The 26,071-nt window shown below is 33.2% G+C and overlaps 1 protein-coding gene across 2 annotated transcripts; it reads right to left on the bottom strand.

Annotated features, from left to right (window-relative positions):
* Positions 1-25,969, bottom strand: LOC6642416 (SUN domain-containing ossification factor). 2 transcript variants are annotated; one of them, XM_023175566.2, is made up of 6 exons: positions 25,660-25,969; positions 24,848-25,570; positions 4,825-5,003; positions 2,764-4,763; positions 1,042-1,723; positions 1-970 (listed from the first exon to the last, which is right to left on the bottom strand). In XM_023175566.2, exons 1-6 carry the CDS (start codon positions 25,710-25,712, stop codon positions 204-206), a joined length of 4,404 nt encoding a protein of 1,467 aa, XP_023031334.2. In that variant the 5' UTR covers positions 25,713-25,969; the 3' UTR covers positions 1-203. The 2 variants fall into 2 exon arrangements, with proteins under 2 accessions (XP_023031334.2, XP_023031335.1); XM_023175567.2 differs by lacking the exons at positions 24,848-25,570; positions 25,660-25,969 and adding an exon at positions 5,863-6,011.
* Positions 25,970-26,071: the final 102 nt, after the last annotated feature.

The raw sequence follows: 26,071 nt of genomic DNA, 5'->3' as shown, positions 1-26,071 counted from the left end.
ATTTGTTGGGAAATTCCATTGTAATATCCCGACACAATTTTGTATCTTTTACATTTTTGTTTCATCAAAGAAGGTGAACACAATGGTTAAAAAGAAGTTAGCGGAAAGTTAAGTATACTCTATATAAACAATCGTTTTTGTTAATTAATAACTGGGCATTATCAGTTGGCTAAACAACTAAGTTAAGCTGAATAAAACATTCATCAAAAGACTTTTCGAAACAGATTATTAAACGCTCGCTGTTTTTTCTTTGTGGTGGATGAAGTGGTACTGCCACCACTGCTGCTATTACTGCTCGTGGGTAGTGGAATCTTTTGAATTAGGCCATTTCCATTGTGATTGACACTCTCACCGGACGAGATGATGGCCTCGCCAAGTATGCGAAATGAATTTTCCGTTGATGTTAACGGAAATGGAACTTCTGACAGCGATGCACTATCCAAACTATTGGCGTTCATTCTAGCGGCCAGTTTCTGTTGATGCTTTTCATTGCGTTTCAAGCGATACCATTCCCAGGAGGTGGCCTCATGGGCTGAATGGCTATTTTTGATGCCACCATTAAAACTGCCACCTTTGTTCTTGCTCTTGCCAAACGGGGATTTAAAGAAACCTGGCGAGGACAATCGACGTGTTTTTTTGTTCGCCGAATTGTTGCTGGCGTTATTCTCCTGGACGGGATCTACTTTGCCATCGACTGTATCCAATATCTGATAGCCCGATGGACCGTCAGGCATGAATTCATTGTAAGCCAAATCGCTGGTTGGTATAAAATTGGCCAAATCATCATCGTCAAGTATCAAACTCTCATCGTAATCCGTCTGAGATGGCTCCTCGGAGTGTTCATCTAGCGGCGAGTAAGTGGCTGGCGCAGATTCTTGTCGTTTAAGGCCATTTCCTACTCCCATTGGCTGAGATTTCTTTCTATTGGCTTTGATTTGTGGTGGCTGTTGCTTAAGACTTTTTAATGTATCTACAAGGTAAGAAAAACAAATCATTTATAACTATTCAGGCTTAGGGAATAGTTTTATTGACTCTACTTACCCACATCGAAGAATTTATCTGTAACTGATTCCTCCTTATGCCATGAATTTTTTGCTCCCTTACGTTTGTGAAGCGACGCCCGAGCACTGGCATTTAGCATATTGGCTGCGATATTATTATTACTGCCATAGCAAACGGATATCTTTCGTTGCCTCATGGAAGGGTCTTCAGCATTTGATGAACTATCGCCGCATTCCTTAAGTATAAGCATGGCCTCTTCGCTAGGACGACGCTGTTTCGCCGGCGATTGTTGGGACTCACCCGTCGTCGTGGTCGTCATTTGTTCATAGGATTTGCGACGACTTAGCTTCAGCTTTTGCTTAGATGGCGATGTGGCAGCTGCTGCTGCTGTTGGCAGTAACTGTTGGGTCTGGCGACGCAATTTGCGATAGTAGACTGTGCCCATTACCAGCATGAGGAATATACAAGTGCCCACGATAATGATCACCAGTATGCAAGCCTGCACTTGGTAGGTTAGAGCACGCACCTCACCGGCCAATTCGGCACTTTGCTGCTGATAGAGTTGCTCCTGCTCAATATAGCGACGACTTTGATCCTCCAGGGAGCGCACTGTTAGCGTCTGTTGGGTTAGAGTCTGTTGTAGTTCCTCCACTTGCTTCTTATAGCGACGCGATAGCTCCTCCAAGTACTGGCCAGACAGCGACATATTGCGTTCGAGAGCCTGCAAAAGACAAAACACGAAAAGGTATTATTATTATTTTGGCGAGCTGTTGTTACGCCAACTAGCATGATGACGTTGGTTGGTGGGTGCTGGTTGGGGTGGTTCATAGGTAACTATTTTAGCGCGCAAAAAAAAAAAAAAAACTGTTACAAGGATGAAATTGAGAGCCCTTGGGCGGGGCCAATAAAGAGCTACCGGAAAGTAGCTACCTATTGTAATGGCTGAACAACACGCAACTTGGCTATAAACAAGACAGCTGGGGGACAATGAACTAGAGAGCAAAGCTGGCCTGGGAATACCCTAACTTATAAACAAAGTTGGCTAGGTTTAACCGAAGTTTGTTTACTCTTGTCGCTCTATCTATCTAACAGCTATATAATATAGTTAACTGATTCCGATCAAATTTACGAAAATTATAAATTCTTATTTGCATATGTTAATAATTTGAAGATATCCAAGAACAATGCTGCTTGTTATCCGATCTTCTTGAAATTTGGCATTGTCGTTAATAACTCAATTAAATTAACCTAATTTATTTTTATGATAATCGCTTAGAAAATAATGAAGTTATTTACATTAGTCTTTCTCTTCGACCGAGCGTTGTTATCGAAACTTTTTAAAAATATATGAAAAAGTTTCAATCCAAAAATATAAAGAATCCTAAATGGAAAATTTCAACACCATCTCTCATAACATTCTAAGAGGATTTTACTTTGTCTGGACAGACAGCCAAACAAACAGGCTATATGATCTTTTCTTGTCGTTGTAATCAAGAATATATATACTTTAGAAGGTCGGATACGGGTTGGACACTTCTGATCAGAATACATATACCCTTTTTAAAGGAGTATAACATAAATAGCATTTAGTTGAACTTGTTTGATACTGAAACTAAATTTTTTTATCTATCTGGCGTTTCCATAAGGAAATACTCTTTACCATGTGCGAGAGTATTTCTATATGTGTGTGTAAGTGTCTGTGTTTGTGTGTAATGACGCACATGCTCTTTTGGTAACCACTTGGTGGGTGTTTGGACTTACCTTAATGCGATTTGAGAGCCTTATGAAGACACTTTCCGACTGTGCTCCATTTGTGAGCTTTTGTTGTAGGTTGACACCATTGGAACCGGCTGGTATAGCACCACCGACAGTGGCTCCGCCTCCGCCATTGACAACAGCAGCAGCAGCTGCTGCTGCTCCACCGCCAGCTGTTATCGATGCCACCGTTGTGGTTAGAAGATTATCAATACTCTCCCAATTGGCTGGATTTGTTTCCTCAATGGCCAGATCCGAGCTGCTAGATGCTGTCTCTGTGGTGCTTGAGGTGCTAGCGGCTACTGTTGAGCTATCTTCAGTGCTGCTCGCCTCTGTGCCCAAGAGAGCTGGAGGTTCTTGGGTTGGAGATGGAACAGCCTGAGCTTCCTCTAGGACAGGCGGCACATTAAAGATATTGACATCTGCTGGTGTTGGAGGTAATTGTTGGCTGGGCTTAGAGGCAATTGGTTGATCAGAAATCGAAGGCGTCTCCTTAACAGGCAACTCTTGACTATTTATAGTCTGCGGATTAAGTAATTCCAAACTGGGAGTTGAGCTTTGGGATAAAAATTCAACGGGTTTTTCTTCTTGGGCAATTTCCTGGCTTATCTCGGGAGCATTTAAGTTAATCTGTTCTTCCTTTCGCGGCAAATCGAGTGGTTTCTCTAAGGTTGCTGGTTGCTGCTCCACTGTTATATTGTGTTCCACTTGTAGAAGCTTGCATAGGGCTCCAACTTGCTCTGGCGGCAACATACTAACATAGTAACTCTTTCGTTTGGCCCACGTAAAGGTGAGTGAGGCGCTGGTCAAACTTATGCCATATTCCTCTTCACAGATTTGACTTTTTAGCAGATCCTCCCTCAGTTGGGGTAGATGGAGAAGCAATTGCAGTTGATGAAATTGACAAGATATCAGTGTGTTGACACGTTCCACCAGTGTGACATTGCAAGTGGCACAGCTAAACGAATCAAATGATGCAGTGCGACAGAGCAACGATTCGCTGGACCATTTAAACGCTTTGGTGGGCTTAACTAAAACTTCGGCGGCCTTCTTCACAATTTGCATAACAGCATCGGAGGCACTTTGAAATATATTACCACCACCTCCGCTACCAGCACCACCACCACCAGCACCATTACCACCACTACCACCAGCGCCACCGCCGGATGACTTATGAGCTTGATCCTGTTGTCCACCAAAATCATCATAGAAATCATCCAGTTCATCGTTTGGACGAATTTCCGTCTCGAATGCCTCATATTCCGATGTTCCAAATACCCGAAATAGCGAAACAGGACAAAAATGTTCCTTGGAGTAATGTGAATGTATATCGACACGAACAAATTTCCCAAAGAGATGAGGATGCAATTCAAATGTCTGGACGGTGCGCTTATCTTCCGCAGCAAATCGTCCCACATTGCTCCAATCTCGGGTGGGAAATCTCTTGGAAACGGCTACAGTAAAATTTTTCGGTGACGAACTAAACAATTCAAAATTAGCCAATTCGACTTTTTGGGCTTGAATTGCTTCGCATAGTTCCACGACAAACCAAATGCGACTTCCGCATGTACTCAACATGTACTCATCACTGGAATGACTCAACACGGCTCCCGTATTGGTGGCATCTGCATTGGAGGCTATTATCTTGGCCCCACAGTCGGGTGAGGCATAGTTTTTGGCTCGCAATTTCAATGTGGGTTGCTTGCCATTGCCCGAACTGGTGGCATTTCTTCTCTGAGCCGAATTATTAACCACTTGTTGCTCCAACTCCATAGCCTGCTCTCGACTGGCCTCAGCTTCCATTTGCTTCTGTGCCCACTCTGAGAATACGGGCATGGGTACCTCCTCGGTCAAATTGCTAGTGATTACATCACTATCATTCGCCTGACCAACTCCATCATTACTTGCTGTCAAAGTTTCGTTAATGCTGCCTTCAACAGGAGCCAAAATTGATTCATCTGTATCAACACCTCCTCCTGGATCATTTATTTTCAAGATTTGCTCATCTGCAGGGAAAATACGAAAAGGTTTTTATATAAACTATAATAGGGTATTTTTTTAACTTACCCTGCTGAGGCAATTCCTTGGAATTTTCCTCCTGCTGTTCGCGTGGATCACTTTTGTTACTGGCTGTTGCCGCCTGCTCAGCCTTGTCCAGGATAACTGCATCCAAACGGTTCTTTATATGCTCCAATGGCAGCTCTGTAACCGTTACAGTCGGCAGCTCTGTTATGATCTCAGGAAAGCTGCAAACAAATAAAGTTAATATATACATTAGAGGAAAGAAATATGCCATTTAAGATATAGGTACAACAAAGTCTTTTGGAACTTGTTAAACAGTTTCTATTATCTATTTAGATTTTTTAGTATATAATACTAAAACACTCTTAGGATAACCCATTTGTTCGAAAACGGATTTTGCCAACTTTCCTGGATCTTCCCGCCATTCTTTAGGCCATATTCTCTTCTGGGGCTTTTTGTGATTCGAATCATTCCCTTTTCAGACAAACTTTCTAATTACAATATCCATCTTTTTATCTTTTTACAATATCTATCAACAACACTTCAAATATAGGCACAGTTTTGTTGTTATGAAAACTTCTGATCTTCATCGTAGATTTATCTACCACTCTCTCAGCCAATTGATTTATGTAAAAGTAATTATTGTAAACAAAAATCATTTGGAAATCTTTCAATTATATAAACAAATGATTTAATAATTGCCTCATTTTTATTTTTCCAAAAATAAATAAACTAATTTTTCGATTTTGATAAAAATAGTAAAATATTATTTTTATTTATTATTAATATGCATAAAAAATTGTTATTTTTTGATTGATAAAATAAAAATCCAAAAACCTAAAATTATAAAATTTTAACTGTAATATTGAAAACAACAAAAAATATACTAACGGCTCTTAAAAAAATACAAACATAAAAACACATATATCTCTTCAGATTTTTAATACAAACTTTATACATGTTTTTAGTAAATATTTAAAGAAAGTTCAAGTTTGGAAGGGTGCACAGTATAAGTATAAGTATAATATTAGTAAAAACCTTAAAATAAAAACGACTGCTTTCTTTGTTTTAAATTTAGCTCACCTCATAAACACAGTCGATATGGCCAAAATTTGTGAGAACCATATTATCCAGAAGAATATTAAAAACATGGTTAAATTTGTTTTCAACTTTTTCAACTCGCTACAAATGAATTTCATAACGCATTGTAGCAGCATTTTGTTAACACATTTGAAACTTTAGTTAAGAAGCACTTGAACAATGAAATAATTAATTTATTTATCATAATGTAGCAGAAGTTTTGCCCTATTTTTTCGTTTTTTGTTTTGTGACAACAGCTGTGACCGTGGCTACAAAATATGCTAAAGATTGTGTTCTATCTATCTGTCAGTTCCTCACTTTGATTTTTTTTTTCTCTTTTGTCTGGAGGTGAGAAACCGCCACGTCGGAAGTTTATTTAATAACTGATAAATAACGAAAATGATTAAATGTAAATATAAATGTAGTTGTAGAGCAATGCAGAGAGAATTTGTATAAAAGGCGCGACCAAGTTTCAGCTGTTGACTCAATATAAAATATACAAAAACTGAAACGTTTGTTTTAGCGAGCAAACAGCTGCAGCTTCAACTCTGAAGAGAGAGAGATATATAGTATATACTATATAGTATACATTATAGACGATTTCGGTGCCAGTGACATGAAAGCGAATGCACGATTTATAAATTCACTTTTTAAGATTGTGTGATAACAAATCAAATTGCAATTAAAGCAATTAATTACCCGCCCATAACGAAATCTTTATACTCTTGCAAAGAAAACAATGAATACAACTAATCTCCTGCTTTAGTTTAGTTCGAATCTAAGGTCATGTTAATCAGAAATGGGGTTTCAATCAATTAGACCATGGTTTATCAAATTTATAACTAGCATGAAATTCAGCCATTTGTATAGAAAGTATATTCTTAATGTTAATATTCTTTTTTTTGTATACCTATTAACTAACCTATCAAAAACCACGTGACCTATATTTTCCAGAAATTTGAGACCCCTCCCTTCACCTAGTAACTAAGTGAGAGACACCTGCCCTACTTTGTGACATTCTCAAAAACCATCTACCACTTTTAGAGCGTCATCTATGTACTAAACTGAGTTACACAATTATCTCAAATTGTTTCAGATTGGTTCAAAACCTAAAAACTTTCATTTAAATTAAAATCTTTAAACTGTGAATTAGAAATTTTCAAAATATTTGGAAATATTTTGTAAATAGCAAAACTTAAGTTTTCCCTTTTTTTTGGTTTGTTTATTTAAAGGGAATATCCTTCACTCACTTTTCCTAGACCAATAACCTACGAAACGACATTATTCAAATTTTCGATTTTTCGTTTGTATTTTTGGTTCTTGATGATGACCTTTTTCATTTAGAAAAATATAAAACTCCAAATTTTTTCCAAATGAGATATTTCATGTAAAAATGATCTAAAATTCGACTTGTCTATAAATAGAGAATTGCTAAGATTTGCAAAAGTTTATGAAAATGTAAGACGCAACTTTTTATTTTAGTTCAAAAAGATTGTTGTTAATTTTTGAAATTTGTTGCTTAATTTGAAAGTTTTCAGGGATTCAGGGATTGGAGGGATAAAAAATTTAAAAGACTATTGTTGTATTATAATTTCAAATTTCTAGTGTATATTTTGAAAACAGAACAGCTAAAGCGTAATTAATTGTAATATAATTATGAACTCTAATTTCTATGGGCGATTTAACGTTTTTTTAAATTATTTATCTTAGATAAGAATTAATTAGATAATAGTACAAAATCATTCCATTTCGAGATCTTTACAGAAACATTAAAATCGTATTTCACTTTGATGTACTCATAAAATTTTTAAGAAGAAAATATATGAACACAATTGTTTAACTTTTAAATGTTTTCAAAATCATTTTTATGTTAAATTGTTGTTCAAAAATTTGAACATATAGAAAATGCATTATTTGTTCATTTTTGACTCTTTGCAATGTCAAAATATCTTGCCAATTATCTATTCAAATAGAAATATTTCTAACAAGCACGTGTCATAAAATGAAACAAAATGTAATGTAAAAATGTTTCTTTTTTTTTTTTTCAAAAACAAAACACAACTTAATTGACATAATTTGCATTTATCTATTTACAAAAGTATATATAAATAAATAAATTTTATATATACAAGTCCTTAAAAATTATGCCAAGTGCAAAAAGTGCGTATGCAAAAAAACAAAAAGAAAAAAATTATTATTATTCCGTTGACAAGATTATGAATAGAATTTACTATAAATAAATTATAAAAGAAATGTGTCAAGATGAAATGACAAACAAAAGCAAAAATTCAAATTTATTAAATACTCTAGCAAAAAGCAAGTTAAATGACTTTTTAAAAGTTCTTTACTAAGAAACATCTCAATAGATTATTTCAAATGGGATTTTTTGTTGTCGATGATAAGAAAATCACGTTTCGTGTGGGAATTCACTTTGACTGTTTCTATGGAATAGAAGTATTAATGAACCCTGTAAAGATTAAATTTAATAAAAACATATTTTTATTGCTGATTAACAATGTAAATCCTATGTGTAAGGTGTAATCTAAATGCATAAAAGTGTTGATTTCTTTTGAATATTTTCCACTCGTAATTTTTAGACAAATATCTTCAATTAATAGCCTAAATTGGGCACATGGCAATGTTTCAATTCTTCCCTGTTAAAAATATATATAATTACTGAAAAAAAAACAAAATCGATGTAATTTATGCAATTGTTAATCTTTTAAGTTCAACAATTAATTCTTTTCGCTTGGCTTGGTCACTGACCGCATTCAATAAATTTATCGGACAATAAAGTATATACATATATAGTATAGGTAAATGTCGAGCCTCCTTACCCCACATTATTATTATGTGAATGCATGTACATCATACACTATATAAATTTCCTGCTTCAAAAGCTTTGCTCGTCATTCTTAGACTGTCGTCTCATTTACAATTTTATTTCGCTTTTGGGTATTTCCTATTTACGTCAAAGACTTTAATATGGATTATAATATAATATACAAATACAAACGCACATATTTTTATACGTTTCTAAATGTATATATAATGTGTTTTGGTATTTAATCAGTTTGTGTGACACATTAATACAGTTCACATGACACCTAGAAAACCATAAATGTGTTCTACTTTGCGTATGCGTGATATTAAGACTTTAAACAGAAGTTTAGGAAGCATTTAAAGCAAACACTTTACTTTCCCCTTTTAAATTCACTTTCACATAATTGGTAAAAAGATCCCAACACTTAACTATTTATGTTTAATTTCATTAGCAATGCCATATAATTTTTTTTTAATGATTTCTGACTACCTATAAAATTAAACAAGCCATTAAAAACTTATGAAACAGGTAAAAAAAACAAATAACTACTAACAAACAAAAAAGCGTAAAAGACGGTGAAAAAAAGTAAATATCGCAAAAGGTTTCAAAAACTACGCAAATCGCACACACACACACACACACACAAATCTCACAAAGACTATTAGCATATTCTTTTACAGTAATAAATGTAATAGCCAATAACATATTAAATGATCTTTTTGTTTATTTTTTAAATAAAATTGCAATACTTTAAAGTTATTGTTGTAAATTTTGTTTTTTTTTTTAAAACAAATTTTTAAAGTAGTTTAAAAAATATATCGAGTTTGCCATTTTTTCTATTTTTATTGCTAGAGATATATCGCTTTATCAATTTATTCAATTATCGATTTATATTCACAGTTATCAAAACCTCAGTTTGTAAAAAAAGTTAAAGTTTATTCTTAGCTCTCTTTTTGGTTCGCAGTTCTATGACGACAATGTATCTACATATAAATGAAAATATTAGAAGCAAAATTAAGACGCAATACCAAAGGCTATCTTTTTCATACTGCTTTGATAGCATATGGCTCTCTGTCTTTCAACTTGAATAACCCAAAACGGGCCCACAGTTGAAGCCCTCAATTGCACTGTTTTCTTTGTCTGATTTCTATAAGTTGTAATAATAAAATCCCCTTCATTTTATTAAATCTTCTGCGTACATCAAGGAGAAGCTTAAATACGAAATCTCGATTGAATGGATTTAAAACTGAGAAAGTAGTTTGGATAGAAACAGACAAACGGGCAACGTGACTCTGAAGGACACTCTGCGAAAGTACGAGTATTCTGGATGAACAGTCAATCCTAAGCTTCTCTCTCTCTTGTCTGCTCCGAGCATTTACAAAAAATAGAAAGCGAATACAAAAGAACTAGTGTTCAAAAAAGATCAAATGAGCAAAAAATAAAAATTTAAAGAAAACATGTTTAAACTCATTTTTTACATTTCAAACCTAAATTCCCCAAAAAAAATTTTTTAATTATTAAATCTGATTAGTATTTGCATTTTAAAGCTATAAAGAGAGCTTCAAAAATAATTGAATAATTATTAACTTATGGAGAGTTTCATTTTATTAAATAATTCTTTGATTTTTTTGTGTTTTTTTTATAAGTAGGCTTAAGTAATTGTTCGCTCATGTTCGTTTGTAACCTCTTTAAAATCAAAAAATTGTATTTTGTAACCAATCAGTTCAAGTGGCCTTTCCGATGAATGAGAAAAAGAAAAACACAGGGAGAAACAACGACAAAAAAAAAAAAACAAAAAACTATGCCACAACAACAACAAAACGAGATGAAAAACTTATAGGAAGACAAGTTACGAGAGCGCAACGGACGCGTCACCTGACGCCTCTGCATCATCTTAACTCTGGGCAACTTGAGATGTCTAGAGGTGGGTTCGTCTCCATCACTCCCATCTTTACTACTCCCCTCTATCTGTCTCTCTCTCTCTCTTTCCCTGTGTCGTCTGCCCCGTTTTGAAAAACCTCAAAGGCTTTTCATGAAAAAGTCACGAAAAACACTTGAGCCGAGTCTCTGTAATAATTAGCAAAACATTTGTATGCATTTTTATTGCATAATAAACAACTCATCACATAAATATAGTAGTTAGGGCACCTTTTGGAAGCTAACAACCGTAATGCCTATGTGTCTTTAAGTTTTCACTTTAAGCTAATTAAACGAACTAAACCATCGATTAGTTAGTTACTTGTGGTGCCAGTCGCAAAATGATTGGTGAAAATTCTTAGAGCGATCAACTAATTGATTACCTTTTAAAGCCAAAATTCTCAACCAGCAAACCCACAACTTATGTCAACAGTACGCCCACAAGATAACCAGGTATATGTACATATATATACTACCCAGCTGGTGGCTGATAGTTGGCATATTTATGGCTTGTTTTCTGTCTGCCGTGAGTCGGCATCAAAAATTCACAAACTGCGAAAATTGTCTTGGGCACTAAGCCAGACATTCAGCTGAGTGATCGAGCCAGAGTCAAAGCGAGAGACAGAGAAAAATAGAGGTGAGCTGGAGGAAGGTGCCACCACATATTGGGTTAGCCCCGTTCCGGCATTTTGCATATGGCCTACAAGTTTGTCAGGAATTTCTGGCTTTTCTTTGACTATTTGAATAACTTAAGACGCATAAAATAAAATAATTATTCCATATTTTTTTTTTTGCCATGTGTGAAAAAGTGAAAATATGGTATAAGCCATTTTTGACTAGTTACTACAATATTTTCTGTAAATATTAGAACTAGTTTATATGGCGATTAGATTGATGCAAAATGTTACTACTTTAGCTGGCACACTCTGCGTATACGTTATTATTGGGTAAATGAGAATAATGAGATTATTGGGTAAAAATCCATCAATCATATTAATATTGAATTCCAATTTAAAGGCATATGAAAACGATAGTAGAACAGATTAATGCAACTTTATAATGCCCCTAGAAACATGTTTTTTAAATTTAAATTATATCTGTTTTTTTTTCTGTTGTGTTTAAGAACATTTTTTTTGCGCATAAGTTAGGGTTTCGGTATATATTATAGGAAATATGATCCATAAAATTTTATTTATTCTGTTTGCATAGTGATTCGGCACTGTTCGAAATATTTAAAATATGGTTTGTCCAGTTAGCACTTTAACAATTTTAAAAAATTTGTAAGAAATTTTTCTACACTTCATTTGAATGGTGTCATTTTATATGTAAAACAAAACAAATATCCAAGCGAAAACACATTTTACCCCAAAAATAAGTTTTTTTCAGGACCTTTTTTAAGGTTTATTAAAGAAATTTGGACTTTTCTAAACACAGAAAGTTTTAAGTTTTTATTTAACGCCAGAACTTATCTTAAAGTAAATCCTGAGCTGATATCAAGAATGATATAAAGAGAAAAGAGCTGGAATTCAAAACATTTTATTTACTAGGGGACTAGAGGTAAATGTATATTAAAAGTTTTATTAAAATCGGTTTTCTTATAATTTAATTAATTTAATGTTGATATGTTTCAACAAATTCATTAATAACCAATGTATTTGGTTTATGTTCTCGTTGCATCACGTTCAAAAATGATATATTTAGATTTGATGAGATTTTTTTTCTAGCAAAAAGACAAATAGTCGAAAACAGAAAATGGTTTTTCCTCAAAATATATTTTTAATATTCAAAGCTGAACAACATTCTTCACATACGTTTATATACATATGTGTTTAATAAACTTGTAATATCAATTAAATTTGAAATTTTTTAAGTAAAATTGTTTAACAAAACAATTTAAATCCTCTTTTTTGGTATATATTTGTCTGATCTATACGTACATTTTGCTATCAAATTGAATATGTAAAATAATGCAAAGGATAAGAATATATGGATAGGGATAAAGAATTAGATTGGGCGATTAGAGCAGTTTACAAGGATACATAGAGCAGTTTTCCTTCATTTGCCTTCCCAAGGATTCACCACTGAAATGAAGTCAATTGCAATAGTGGCAGTATTTCCCATTTCTTACTGAGAAATCTTTATTACAAGTTGATTTTCAATACTTTTATATTTATATATTATACTTATTTTATTTTCACACAGGTTACGAATCATATCAATGAGAAGATCGAAACTGGTCTTACATTTCAATTTCTGATTAACACAAAAACAATAAAAAATTCCAAAACTTTGTTTATGATCATTGCAAAACGTGCTATCATTTAGCGCTAAAAATTTAGTTAATTGACGTTCGTTGAACTTGAGAGTGCTCGAAACAAAGTAGATCAACTAAAATTAGTTATCAATATTAACTCATTTTAAAGCACATAATTATGAAAAACAAAACCTTACTTAAAGAAACAGTTTTTTGTTACATCTGTTTTCTGGCTTTAGTCATTATAGATAAAAACTTATCGCAAATGTGTGTGTCTCGGTGTGTGTATGTATTTTAGATAGTATGTATTTAGGTTTTAATTTATGCCAAAGCAAATAGTTTTAAGATTTCGCACAGTCGAAAAACTGGAATTGTAATGATGATGATGTTGCTTCTACGCTTTTTAATTGATGAACAAACTCAATTATAGACAATTTGTGGATCTTAATGGTTTGACATCCGGTTAGTTTTTTAGTGGATCTGATTGTCAAATAAACTAGAACAAATATTTGTTATTGTCAAAATCAATAGAATTTGAGATCTATTTTTTTTGTGGACTATTTATACAATAAACAATTGGCAACTAGCAAAAAAAAAAAAAAAACAAATCAATAATCCAAAAGAGGAAATGGAAAGGTCATCAGAAGGATGTCACAGCTGTAGTCAAGGACTTCTACACACATAAGTATTCAATTTACATGAAATATTTGTGTTTCAATTGAGTTAAAGTATTTCTGCTTCGTTCAAGTGCACAGCGGGCACAAGGACTAAAGGATTACACGCACGGGATAAGGATATATTATTATCTATTAAATAGATGGTTAGATGATATCCTTGTCTTAGTTCACTTCACTTTACACAATGCGCGGCACCACTCAAAACCGAGAGCCACCACCACACACCACACAGCGGAGGCGACGAAAAACGCACGATCGCACCACTGGAAATCGAAATGAGAACTGAATTGTATTAACGGAGTAAACTCTAGGTAATTGTGGTCCAAGTGTGCAGAAAATTAACCGGCCATATGTCGCACACACACATTGAGACTCACCAGAGAGACATAGAGAGAAATACAAAGAGAGTGGAAAAACAGATTTCTCACTGTCTCCCCACTCACACACACACACACACCAATACCAATACCATCAGCCAGAAAGAGACTCATAACATTCGGCATCATTTGTAAATGCACTTGCAACAGCTCTGCCAGCTGAAACGTCGACGTCGACTGCAATTTGCCGGCAAACTTGTCACACAGCATATTGAGCTAACCGCAACTCCTACCTCCCCGCACCCTTCGGGCCTGTCTGGGCATCAACTAAATTTGATAACAAGAAAGAAAAGCCTCTAAGAGAAAGAGCTTTTCACACATATACACACACTGAAACACACACACAGCTTCTCTTTGATGATGATAAGATAAAAGACGCAAATTGCAACTAAAACTAACCATTCATTTGACTTAACCGATCTTAATATGGCTATGACCATATGCATCAACGATTTAAATTATATACCCATATTGTTGGACTCATTTTATTTAATGCTTCGTTTAATCATTCGATTAATATTGGATTATTTTTATTTTTTAACTTTATTTAAAATAATTTGCGGTGCCTTTGATCTCATCGGTAGTTTTTGTGAATTATTTGTACAATCATTTTACAAAGAATGGTTCGGAATATTTTAGATTCAAAAAAGTTTAATCGTTGTTCTTCATTTAAACTACAACTTATTTCTAAAACGTTATCAAAAGTGTCCTAGATTCCAATTCTACAATGTTTAAATTATTAATTTAATAATTTTATTTTGTTTATTGTATCAACAATAAAGGTTAAACGGTTTATCTTAGATTTGTCGAACGTTGATCGAACTAGGCTCTAGAGGTTAGAATTTTCATGCTAATTTTGAACTGACGCTTGATCTTTACACTTAAATTAGATTTTTATGAATTTCGGTATTCTTTAGAGTTTTAGAGAATATGAATCTATTGTATACAAATTATGAATAAATTGAAGAAAAACTAACTCAGCCGCTGCAAGTGACTGACTATATATACACTGCCAAACAACATTTTTTTTCTGAAATGTAAGTATATAAATTTTTGACCGATAGTTTCCTAAATTTTATAGTAATTCGGAAATTTAATTTATAATTTTTTTTTTTACTAAATTATTTTATCGAAATCTAGGTGTGTTATTTGAAATCCTGAAAAAACTTTTTTTAATGAGCATATAATAACCTTTTGTTTTTTCTCTTCTGTGCACTGTTCGACTTTTCACACATTAGGTTTTGAATGCTTAAAAATTCTGTAAATAATTGAAATATATTTTAATCAAATGAATGCATATGCTATGTATATACTTAGTCAGTTTAATTTGTTGTCTTTTAGGATAAATTTCTATTTCGATTCACTTTAAATTTTTGGGGTCTATGTGGGCTTTTAAAATTAGTTAATTTCATTTACTTATGTCGCATAACAAATTTTGTACAAAATCAGCATAATTTTAATTCAAAGCGTTATTTATTAAAAATAGTACAATATGTTGAAATATAATCTATAATTATTTAAAAAATAAAATTACATCAAGGTTATCTTCGAACCGACTTTTATACACTCGGCTCTGCCCAAACTATAATGGGTAGATTTTTTTTTGACCACAGATTTGGATTCGTTGGATTGATATTTATAAGACTATCTGATAAACAAAAGTTAGTTTTCTACTGTCCTATCTAAAAACTGGGCATCTTTTAAATTGATTATATAATAAAATGCTTGTGAGATCAGATCAAAAATATAGCAGCTAAAAATTTTCTTGACACTTTTTCGGCATTTGTTCAATAAGCCACAAAGAGCAAGAAAAAAAATGGTTTATTTATTTATTATTTTCGGTTTTTGAGTTTTGCAAATCATAGAAAAAAATATATTTGATTGGCAACTTCATGACTGTTGCCTACTTGAGCTCCTCTACCACCCACAAGGCAACAAAAAATTGTGTCTCTGTGATAGAAATGCAAATATTGTTTATTCCAGACCAATGTCTGGAGTCTCCCTCTCCCTCTCTCCCTTTGGGGCACAGCTGCATTATAATGGAGCAAAAGAGTAAGCAGAAAGAAGAAAAAGAAGGTGTCGGAAACGACTTTTAGCCCCCACAAAATAAAATGCAGCACAACAAACAGCTTCGCCTTCAAAGCCCCCAAGGAAGCAGAAAAAAAAATTTTTTTTGAGTCTGTGGCACTTTTTTTTTTGAGTGTGTGATTTGCCTTGTGACAGGTTTATGTCTAAATCTGCAAGCTGCAGGACCATTAGCTTGGCAAGGCGTGGGCAAAAATTTACAACAAAAACATTTTTTTTTATTTTTATAACAGATAGATAAAAATCATCAGGATATTTGAGCAAGTTGGACAAACAAAATATTCAAACATATTTAATTGCCACAAGTGCAAAAAAACGGCTAAACAAAAACACACCAAAAAAAAGTGAAATGTGGCTCATAAATTGGCCATGCAACCGCTGGCAAGTTGCAAACACAAACAACACACAAAAAAGTCCTATAAAAAAATTAAAAGAAAAAAATACAAAAACAAAAAATTGGCAAATCGCCGCCAAAATGTCTTTGATGATGTTGACTCCTTTTGTCCAAAAAAAAAAAAAAAACCTTAAACAAATAAAAAGGTTACAACAACGGGCCAACAGTGTCAATTGAATTGAACGACGATGCCAACTGCGGTGGCGGCTGCTGTTGCCGGTTGCTGGTTGCTGGTTGCCGGTTGCCATCGCAGTGAGACGCCTGCATTGAAAGATAAACACTTGTAATCCGAAAGTGTTTTCGAACCCAAAAGGCGCTTACACAATTGACTCTAACAACCAGCTACATTGAGCACACACACGAGTTGTTAAGTGGTTCGTGGCTTAGGTGTTCGAAGAAAGAGAAGACCGAGAGAGATAGAGTGAGACAGACCCATGTGGGAAACGTAAAAGGTTCGACAACGGCTACGTCTGTGGAAAGTGCGGCAAGTGCAAGTGCAGAAACGATTTTTATCTATCTTGTAGTTCGAGATGCTGTCAAAAGATGCTGTTGCGGGTGAAAACCAAGGCAAAGATCAGGCCAAATAAGGCAAATGCAATTAAATTTCAAGTTCAATAGGTTGCCAAATAATCGACAAGAACCGAAAAAAAAACAAAAAATAAATGCCTATTTCCCACACGTCTTAACACAGACATCAAAGCGTAAACTCCTCAAAGTATCTACGAAAAAGTAAAAGCTTAAGGAAATCAAAAATAATCTAAATAATACAAGTAGTTTTTAAATTAAATACTTTTAAAGTTCTTGACTAAACCGATTCCTAAATGAAACACACCTATTGAAAGAAAAAACGTAGAATCTTCATCTTTAGAAACTCTGGAATTTCTAAGCTTTGCTCTTTCTTTTTCTTTCATTAAGTTGTAATTCTTAACTAGTTTTAGCGTTCAAGATTTCGTTAGGCCTTAGCAACACTTGTAGTTCTAAGCTGATAATAGATATCGTGTTCTCTTTTTAGTACTATGAAATAATTTGTTTCGTAAGATCAAACTCAAGTCGGCTGAAATTTTTGATACATTTTTCGAAAGGTTTATGTGTTAACTGTATCTGATTTTAAGCAAGTTTACCGTAGTTATCATTAGTTTTATATAAAATCGCCAAGATGTTACTCTTTTGATAAGCACATTAGGAATCGGAAAATGTTTCTTTCGTTATATCACCTTTTGCTTTGAATTAAAAGTTTCTTGCACATTAAATTAAAATTAAAAACTATTTTTTAACGAATGATTTTGATTTCTCAGGTTACAAGTATTTGTTCTTTAAAAGGCAGGACGCCTTTAGCAGAAATTTGACGGAAGAAAAGAAAAGAATTATATGGAAAATGTCGTATTTTTAAATATTTACTTTTAACCCGAAGAAACCGAAAACACTGATGAAATAATAATGTTTCAAACTTTTAAAAGGACTTACAATCTCATAATATAAAATTTAATATCTTTCTCTCTCTAGATATTAAAGTAAATTTTCGAAAGCCTGTTTGATGTTTCAAAGTTGTTCACTATGCCTTTTTTGCTAAATGTACACTTTGTGTAAATAAGGTCAAGAGATCATTACAATAAAACTAAGGAGAAACATATGTTTTTACAACTGGCGCCTCTCACCTCTTACCACCAAATTGGTTGTAAATTTGCCAAACCTCTAAAGCTAAATATCGATTTTGGTTGGAACAAATTTTCAAATGGTTTTGCTTTTAAGTAAAAGTAGTGCAACATTGTTTCAGTCTTTAATAGGCGTAGAAAAAAGGAATGTTTAAATTGTAGCAGAACTGTTTACCTACAGATTTTTTAATTACTTTGTACTCAAAGATAAGAAATATTTAAAAAGGAGATTGTAAGCCATTAATACCATTTTAGTTCCTTGAGTAAAATTTTCACATTTACAACTAAATTGAGTTACGTTTTTTCCAATTACTATTAGACAAAAGTTTGCTATTAGTTTAATAATAAGATTATATAAGACATCTATTATTATTGTTTGCACCTATTTGTCTGTGGTTTTAACATAAATTATAGGATTTCGTTTATATGCCAATTAACTGAATATTCCTTTTCATTTTCATTAAATTGATCAACAATACAAAAGATCAATTTAATGAACGAACAGACACATAGCAAATAAAAATAAAAATGAAGCCATTACTTTTGGGAAAAATATCGTTAAAATACAAAAAAAAACGTATATTTTTTATCTATATTTTTTTTATATCCATTACGTATCTACATAAATAATTTTTTTTAAGCCTAAAGATATATTTAATGTTTAATGATTGAATGAAATAAATTATTATGCCAAAAAAAAAACTTACAAATTCACAAATATCATTTAATTTTAGCGGCTTTAATAGAAAGTTATGACGAAATACTTCCACCTACTGAAAAATCCTTAAATCTAAGAGAAATCTAACTTTAAAATGTAAAAAAACATATACATATTAGCTTAGAAAGATTTGACAATAAATATCTTTAAATGTTTGTTTAATGTATAGACCACCTTAATTTCTTTTTTCGATACTTTTATTAAATTGCAAGTTGTAATTTATCAGGATTTTTGAATCATTCACCATGCCATCTCGAATCTCTCAAGAGGTAAAATTTTCTCTCAACCATCACTATTGACAGTAACCGCTTAAAAAATGCTTATTAATTTGTAAGTATCACAAAAAAAAAAAAAAAACAAAACAAATACAAATTGAATAAAAACTGCAGCTGCCTCAACCCACCATCTTCCCAATCCTTAGTGCCCCATGGAACACCTACGCCTTGAACATTTTTCACTCTGCACGATGCCCAGCGAACCAACCAAACGGCGGCTACGCGTCTATGTCTATGTCTGAGGCATTTTTTTCGCTAGAGACTTGATAGAAAAAATGCCGGCAACAACAATAACCGGCTTTTCCGAAGAGACTTTGAATGAAAGAAGAAAAAAAAAAGACAGAGACACAAAAAATGCAAAAGGAATGTGATGCGAGACAAGTGAAGGCGTATGTATGTATGGTACAATCAACGCATGATCATGCTACTAACTTAATCAATGCAGCAGTTAGACAAGAGATCAGTTGATCGTTGCGATCAACAATTGATGGACGAAAGTCAATGACGACAATCCTGATCATCATCATCATCATGACGACGCTCACTCACAATCAATTAAGTATTTGGCGAAACAATTTTTCAATACCCTTGTAGAGGGTATAACGAAATATTTGTTCAGTGCCTGTTTGATTTGCTTACTAAAATATATGGACATTGGTCAATGGCTGGCATAGAGTATCGAAGCTGTCGGATTTAGCTCCTTTTGGTTTATCGTTAGTTTTTGTTTTTGCTGTTGTTCAGATAGATAAGATCATTATGGCATAGCCATGATCGTTGAGCGATCATTGACAGCAAATGTAATGTAAACTGAATTAGTGATGAGCACGATTAATCTTGTGATAGGCATAAGTGACAATTTATCTACAGGTGAACCAAAATTTGATAAGACTTTGTCACACAAATGCGATAGAAGTTCCAGGTCAAATTCAAAGACGAGATCTACTTTTTTTAAGTTCTCTTATCTTGAAGTTAAACTGGAATATCGTCAAGGCCGATTGTGCTATAGTTACCATATTTTTCAAAACTGTTCAAATTTGCCTTTCAATATTGTTTTCTAATATGAGGTTTAATACCAACAGAGCGCCTTGTTTTCAAGATACTGATACTAAAACAAGAAAGTGTGTAACTAATGTTTTAAATTTTTATTTTATTTTTAATTTTTGTGCTCCTAGTTTTTTCTTTCTAAGTATCATTTGCTTTAGAAATAGATTTTAAAATATTAATTTAAGCGATTATATTTATTTTTGTTCTATGAATAATAATTAATAATTGCAGATCTTAAATTAATATAAAAAATTTAAAGAACCAATAGATTAATTAATTATTTTTGGTTTTTATCTTCAATTAAAGTAATTATTGAAAATAAAAACTAAAATTAATAATTTATTAAACTTTAAAAATAGAAAATTTAAAAAATCTGATTTTGCAATCCTCGATATTAAAATACACACAGCATAGATTAATAAAATATTGGAGCTAATTTTACAAATTTATTATATTTATCGATGATTTTATACTTCTTTTGATGGTTCAATAATCGCACACCTTTCGATGAATTTCGATTAATGATATTATTTTTGCCATCACTAAAAATTGAGGCAAGGCAAAATCAAAAACTTAACCAGCGCCCCAAAATGTATTTGCATAAGTGTCGAATTGAACATGATAATGTGTTTTTGCCAAGTTTGATTACCGTTCAGCAAGATCATGATACATTTGAAAGCAACAAATTTTTTAATTTTTTCTTTTTTATTATTTTTTTAGAGAGTCCTTTACAACAAGAAGAAGACGAAGAAGAAAGTGAAAGTGAAACGATCTGCGACGATCACCTGCCAACTACTCTACACACACACACACACACACACACACATTATGTGTGAATCGTATATGTCTGTCTGGGGGGGAAAAAGGCAAAAGTCTTGCCAATTCCACTCATCCTCCTGCTCTTCCCTCTCCCCTATCTCATCTTATCCCAGTTGTTACTGGGGCTAATGTTTTCATTCTGAAAATTTATATGCCTAAATGAAAGTTGCGGGGGAGCTAGCAAAAGGTTGAAGCATCAAATCAAATTTTAACACTTTGATGTTAATAAATTGTGAAAAATGTTGAGCAAAGCCTTTTAAAGGATCAAAAAAAAAAAAAAAAAACATATATAGCGTTGGCGCGACCCACAGCGATGAATTGTAAACGCAGTTTCATTTTCGAAATTTTGAAATGGCCACCGCCAATATATTAAGCTGATACGGAGAGAGAAAAAGAGCCACAGACACACAACTAGGAGAAGGACAGACAGAGAGGTGACAGGAGGAAGAGGAGATTTGACGAGGAGGCATTTAGAAAGTACGCGCGCGCGCACCACTCACAAAACAAAGCAAAACAAAAACACAAAAAAGAAAGAAAAACCCGAGGAAAATAAATTGAAAAACTGTAAAGCAAATTACCGGCAAAAGGCTTTGTGACAAGACATGGCGTGGGTGGGTGGTTGCTGCTGCTGCTGCCTCTCTGAAGCTCTCCAGTCTTCCAGTCGTTATGGTCTCTTGGTCTCGTGGTCGTGGTCATGGCCCGGCATTGGGTATTGGCTATTGGCCGAATGCAAAAGACCTGACTCCAAACCTCTCTTGGCGTTAAATAATTTATTATTTTTAAATATTTTCTACCACATGTCCATGCAAATATGTTTCCCTAATTAGCTCGAGGCTATCAATAAGGAAACGACCAGAAGAAGCAACGTACCGAAAAAAAAGGAAGACTAAAATCAATTCTAACTAGAAAAAATCAAAACTTGAAAAAGAAAACTCATTGGAACAAAAACTTTTCTTTGCATAAGTTTTAATTTTGGAGAACGGGACTATTTTGGAGACCAAAACCATGTGAAGGTCGTTAGAAACAAGGAAAAAGAACGAAGATTTAAATTGACTTTAAATATACAGAATTATAATATTCTTCCAAACTTTGGAATTAAGCTTCCCTAAGGTTGATGGATTTCTACATATATTGTTTATGGACATTCACTTGGCAATTAATCTTTAACGAGACGAGTCCTTTTAATCGTCCCTTTAATTTATTACAACATGTGTAATGTAACAGGTTCAATTATGACTCTACTTCTATGTCTTCTATTGTCTTAAAATATTTTGGTTATGAATCTAAATATTGACCTGTATAGGAGGACAATCTTCAAATATTAAAAAAAAAATAATCCAGAAAGTTCCCTCTGTCGATTTAGCTGTCATTTAGCTGTTAAATTTTCCAAAATTACATTATGGAGAGCCCTTAAAACTTTTATTGTTCATCGTTTTTCCTAACAATAATTAGCTTTATGTTCTGTTGAACATAAAGAAAAGGCCAATATCGGACTAACTGAAATGATTAAAGAGCTGCTGATAACCAAAATTAGTTAATATTACGTGGCAAATTAATAAACATAGCAACTATTGCTGTCAATTAAAATGATAACTAAATTCGTACATTAATCAAATTAAGGCCCAAATATATTTCTGCGCATTGGAGTGACCAATACAACTGAGGGTACTCAAAATGTTGGAAAATAGTGTACAAAAACCACTTGCAACTAGCGCCACATGTTGCATTCAATTTCCCAAAACTCAAATTGCAGCTCAAATATCTTCAATGGGAAGAAATGGCCCGCCCCCTCTTCACACCATAATATGTGAATACATTCCTTCTCACATTTGGCTTTGGTGACGGGTCAAATTGTGTTCCTCCTTTCTAACAACATCACAATAATAAAAAAATAACACAATCTGGTTGAAGCTTAATAAAAATGTTTCAAGACTTTTGTTGCCTAGCCATAAAAGGAGTCAATCTGTTTATTGGTAAACGATGTTTGGTTTTCTTAGTGTTAATTAAATAAATTTAAATAAATAATTTATTTTTTCCAAAGATTTCTAAGGGGTTTTTTTTTTAAAGCTTTCTAAATTTATGAAGTTGTTTTAGATTTTTTTAAACTGCTATCTGCTATCTAATAATGTTAATAAAATTACTTTTCTAATGCAATTTTTAGAAACGAAACGAACATTTTCATTATTTTTAATTTTTAACATCATTTGCATTTGTTTTTGTCAATGCCAATGAAAAGCATCTTATTGGCAATATAATTTTGAATGCTAATTTAATTACCAATGCAGTAGAAAAGTAATTAAATAGGACAATTTTGTGCTCTTGTATTGATTAGAAGTATCTACAACAAATTGAAATAGCTACTTAAGCTAATTAGCTTACACGAGCTTACTTAATTTGTTTACTGAGTTTCTTTTTATCTCGATTCAATTTAAATTCTTCTCCAGTTTCCTTTACAATCAGTTGCTAACCAAATAAGATTATGTAAAGCCAGCTTTACTTGCCAGACTGACAACAAACCACAAATAGTTATAACTAAATGTTTATCTACAATTAAATTATATCATATTTATCAATATTAAATTACATTTGACGTCGTGAATACTCTCTATGAGATAGGAAAAAGTTGAGTTAGCAAATGTTTTTCGTCCAACACGTTTCTCGGTAAGAGATCAAGCAAACATTTGGAAATTGTCATTAGTTGAAAAAGCGAGCTATTGATAAATATATTGGCAAAGTTTTGTCTATTTTTAGAAGCACAACAACTAAAATGCAAAACAATTCAATATTGACCTTGGGGGGCCCAGTTAAGTGAGAGGCAACTTTGTTATTTGTTTTCTGATCGCATTTTAAGTAGATTTTGTTTCATCTTTTGACATGAGACACTCTTGGGAATGAACTTGAAAATCGTGCGTAAACCCAAACGACGTGACAACACACAGCAACAGAAAAAAAATGTTGATAAGAACTCTTGTGTGTGTATGTATATGAAGAAATCTATATTATAATCCATGGGAGTAGTAAATAGTTTCATCCATATAGCTGATAAGCTTTCAATTTAATAAGCGAGACCAGAGAGAGAGAGAGAGAGAGAGAGGGCAAAGGAATGTGTTTCACACAGTTCCGCAGCGACTTTCCATACATTTATCTAGTTCCGTTTTTGCATTTATCAATTTCAACTCAAATGTACATGATTTCAATATGAATTCCAATAATATATACTCTATACTCTACTGATTTCAACATTAAGAAAAGAACACAAAACTATATTTTGCTTGGATGAAAAGGTTTTAAAAAGTGAAAACTGTTTTATTAAAAAATATAAGTATGTACGTTATGGTTAAGAGGAGCGCAAGTAATGGTAGAATTTCTTTATCTATTGTCCGCCCTCTCTTGTTACTTATCTACTCTTTTTACTACTTTCTTACTCTCATGCTTTATTGCGTTTTTACTACACACACGTTCAAGTTCAATGTAAACAAATGTCACGTCAATTACAAAATGTGGGAATATAATTTAATTGATAATTTAAATTACGTATGTATGTACATACGTAGGTTTAATGTAAATATTCATAGAGACGAGGGAATCTCCCAATATGCAAATTATGTAAAAAGTTTATTTCAATTGCTTTATTTGTACCCTTTCAGAACTTTTGACATTTAAAACACTAATTTTCATCGAATATAATTAATTAAATAATAATACCAAAGATTAAAGTTCGAGTCAAAGACCTCATAATCATATGTTATGTATTAATATTTTATCTAACATAGTAAATAAATAATGATTTGAATTTGATCATCAATGTTGTAATTTCCATAGAGTTAAAAAATTTGCAATGTCGTTGGATTTTGATTTTTGGGAAAGGGTATACCAAAGTCGCATATGGCATTTGTTTTCGACTAGACCTACTTTTTATAAAACGTTCATTTTTTATTTGCTTTTTACTTACCCTTTTGTAGATTCATCTTGTTTTTGTTGCTGTTGTTGATTTTGCTTTGGTTTCAGCTCAGCCTCGGATGGCATTTCACTAACACTAGGCACTTTATTGTAATTATTATTATTATTATTTAATTGATTTTTTGGCACTTGAACTGCGGCAGCGGCATCGGCAGCTTTGTCAGTGTGTTCCAACGATTTGTCGACATTGACATTATCTGCATTATTTGCATTATAATTGCTATTTACATTAGGAGGAGAAGCAGGCATCGGAGGCGCCAACACTGACGTGTCTATTGAAATTTCGCCTTCTTCTCCACTCTCATTATGGGGCAGCTCGTGGGGCGCCGCTTCGCTTGTTGTTGCTGTTGTTGTTGTTGGCTCATGGCCAATTGATTCCTTTATCGATTCCCTATCGGGCACTTGACTTTCTTTTACTTCTGTTACTACATTTCGATCTACTTTAGCTACTCCTTCGACTTTATCTACTTCTAATGCTAAAATTGGGGCTTTTTCTTCAGCCGCAAATTCTGTTGCAATTTTCTTAATTTTTTTGTAATTTGGCAATACTTTGTCCTTGTCTGGCGGCTCAGGCGTCATTGTGTCTGGCTTAAGTGGCGCCTCCGTTTCTATCTGTTGTTGTTGCTGTTGCTGGTCTTGCTGATTGGTTGCAACTTTCGTTGCAGTTGTTGTTGTAGTTGCAGCTGCCACATTGTCGTAGAGCCAAAAACAGCAGCTGTAAAGGAGAAGGAGAGTAAGGGAGAAAAAAAACAGGAAGTCAATTGGAAATTTTCTAAAAACAAAGCAGATCCAAAGAAAACTTACCTTAGTAATAAATTTATATACATAAAACGCACTAAATGCATGCGTATAGGCATTTTGTTTTGCCGTTGCTTTATATTGCTTTGTTTCTAATTAAATTCACTTTCAATTGCTAAATTTTTAATTCAGTATAAAACTGAAAATTAACCGTTGTTTTTTGTTGCCATTTGCTGTTGAACAAAATTGTTGAGTGCCCCATAGAAATGGATGTTACACTGCTTCATTGATTTTATTGCAAATATTTGGCATTTTCTATAGTTTTCTTGTTTTAAACTAATAAATAACTTAAAAAACGAGCGCACACAAAAAAATTTGTTCAACGCGACGGAAAACAACAAAAAAAAACTAGAGATGGGCCTTGAGATAAAACCAAATGTTATCGATTCTAACGAAACTGCGACTTATTGCGAATGGT

The sequence above is a fragment of the Drosophila willistoni genome, assembly GCF_018902025.1.
Source record: "Drosophila willistoni isolate 14030-0811.24 chromosome 2R unlocalized genomic scaffold, UCI_dwil_1.1 Seg167, whole genome shotgun sequence".
Classification (NCBI taxonomy): Eukaryota; Metazoa; Arthropoda; class Insecta; order Diptera; family Drosophilidae; genus Drosophila; species Drosophila willistoni.
This window is presented reverse-complemented; position numbering and strand designations above follow the sequence as displayed.

Bases quoted from the DNA above. Each gene is read 5' to 3' on its own strand.
- LOC6642416 (XM_023175566.2), bottom strand. From the start codon at position 25,712: ATGCCTATACGCATGCATTTAGTGCGTTTTATGTATATAAATTTATTA. The intron at 25,571-25,659 runs GTAAGTTTTCTT...TCTCCTTTACAG, and splicing joins TATATAAATTTATTACTAAG to CTGCTGTTTTTGGCTCTACG. The intron at 5,004-24,847 runs GTAAGTAAAAAG...ATTTGTTTGCAG, and splicing joins CAAGATGAATCTACAAAAGG to CTTTCCTGAGATCATAACAG.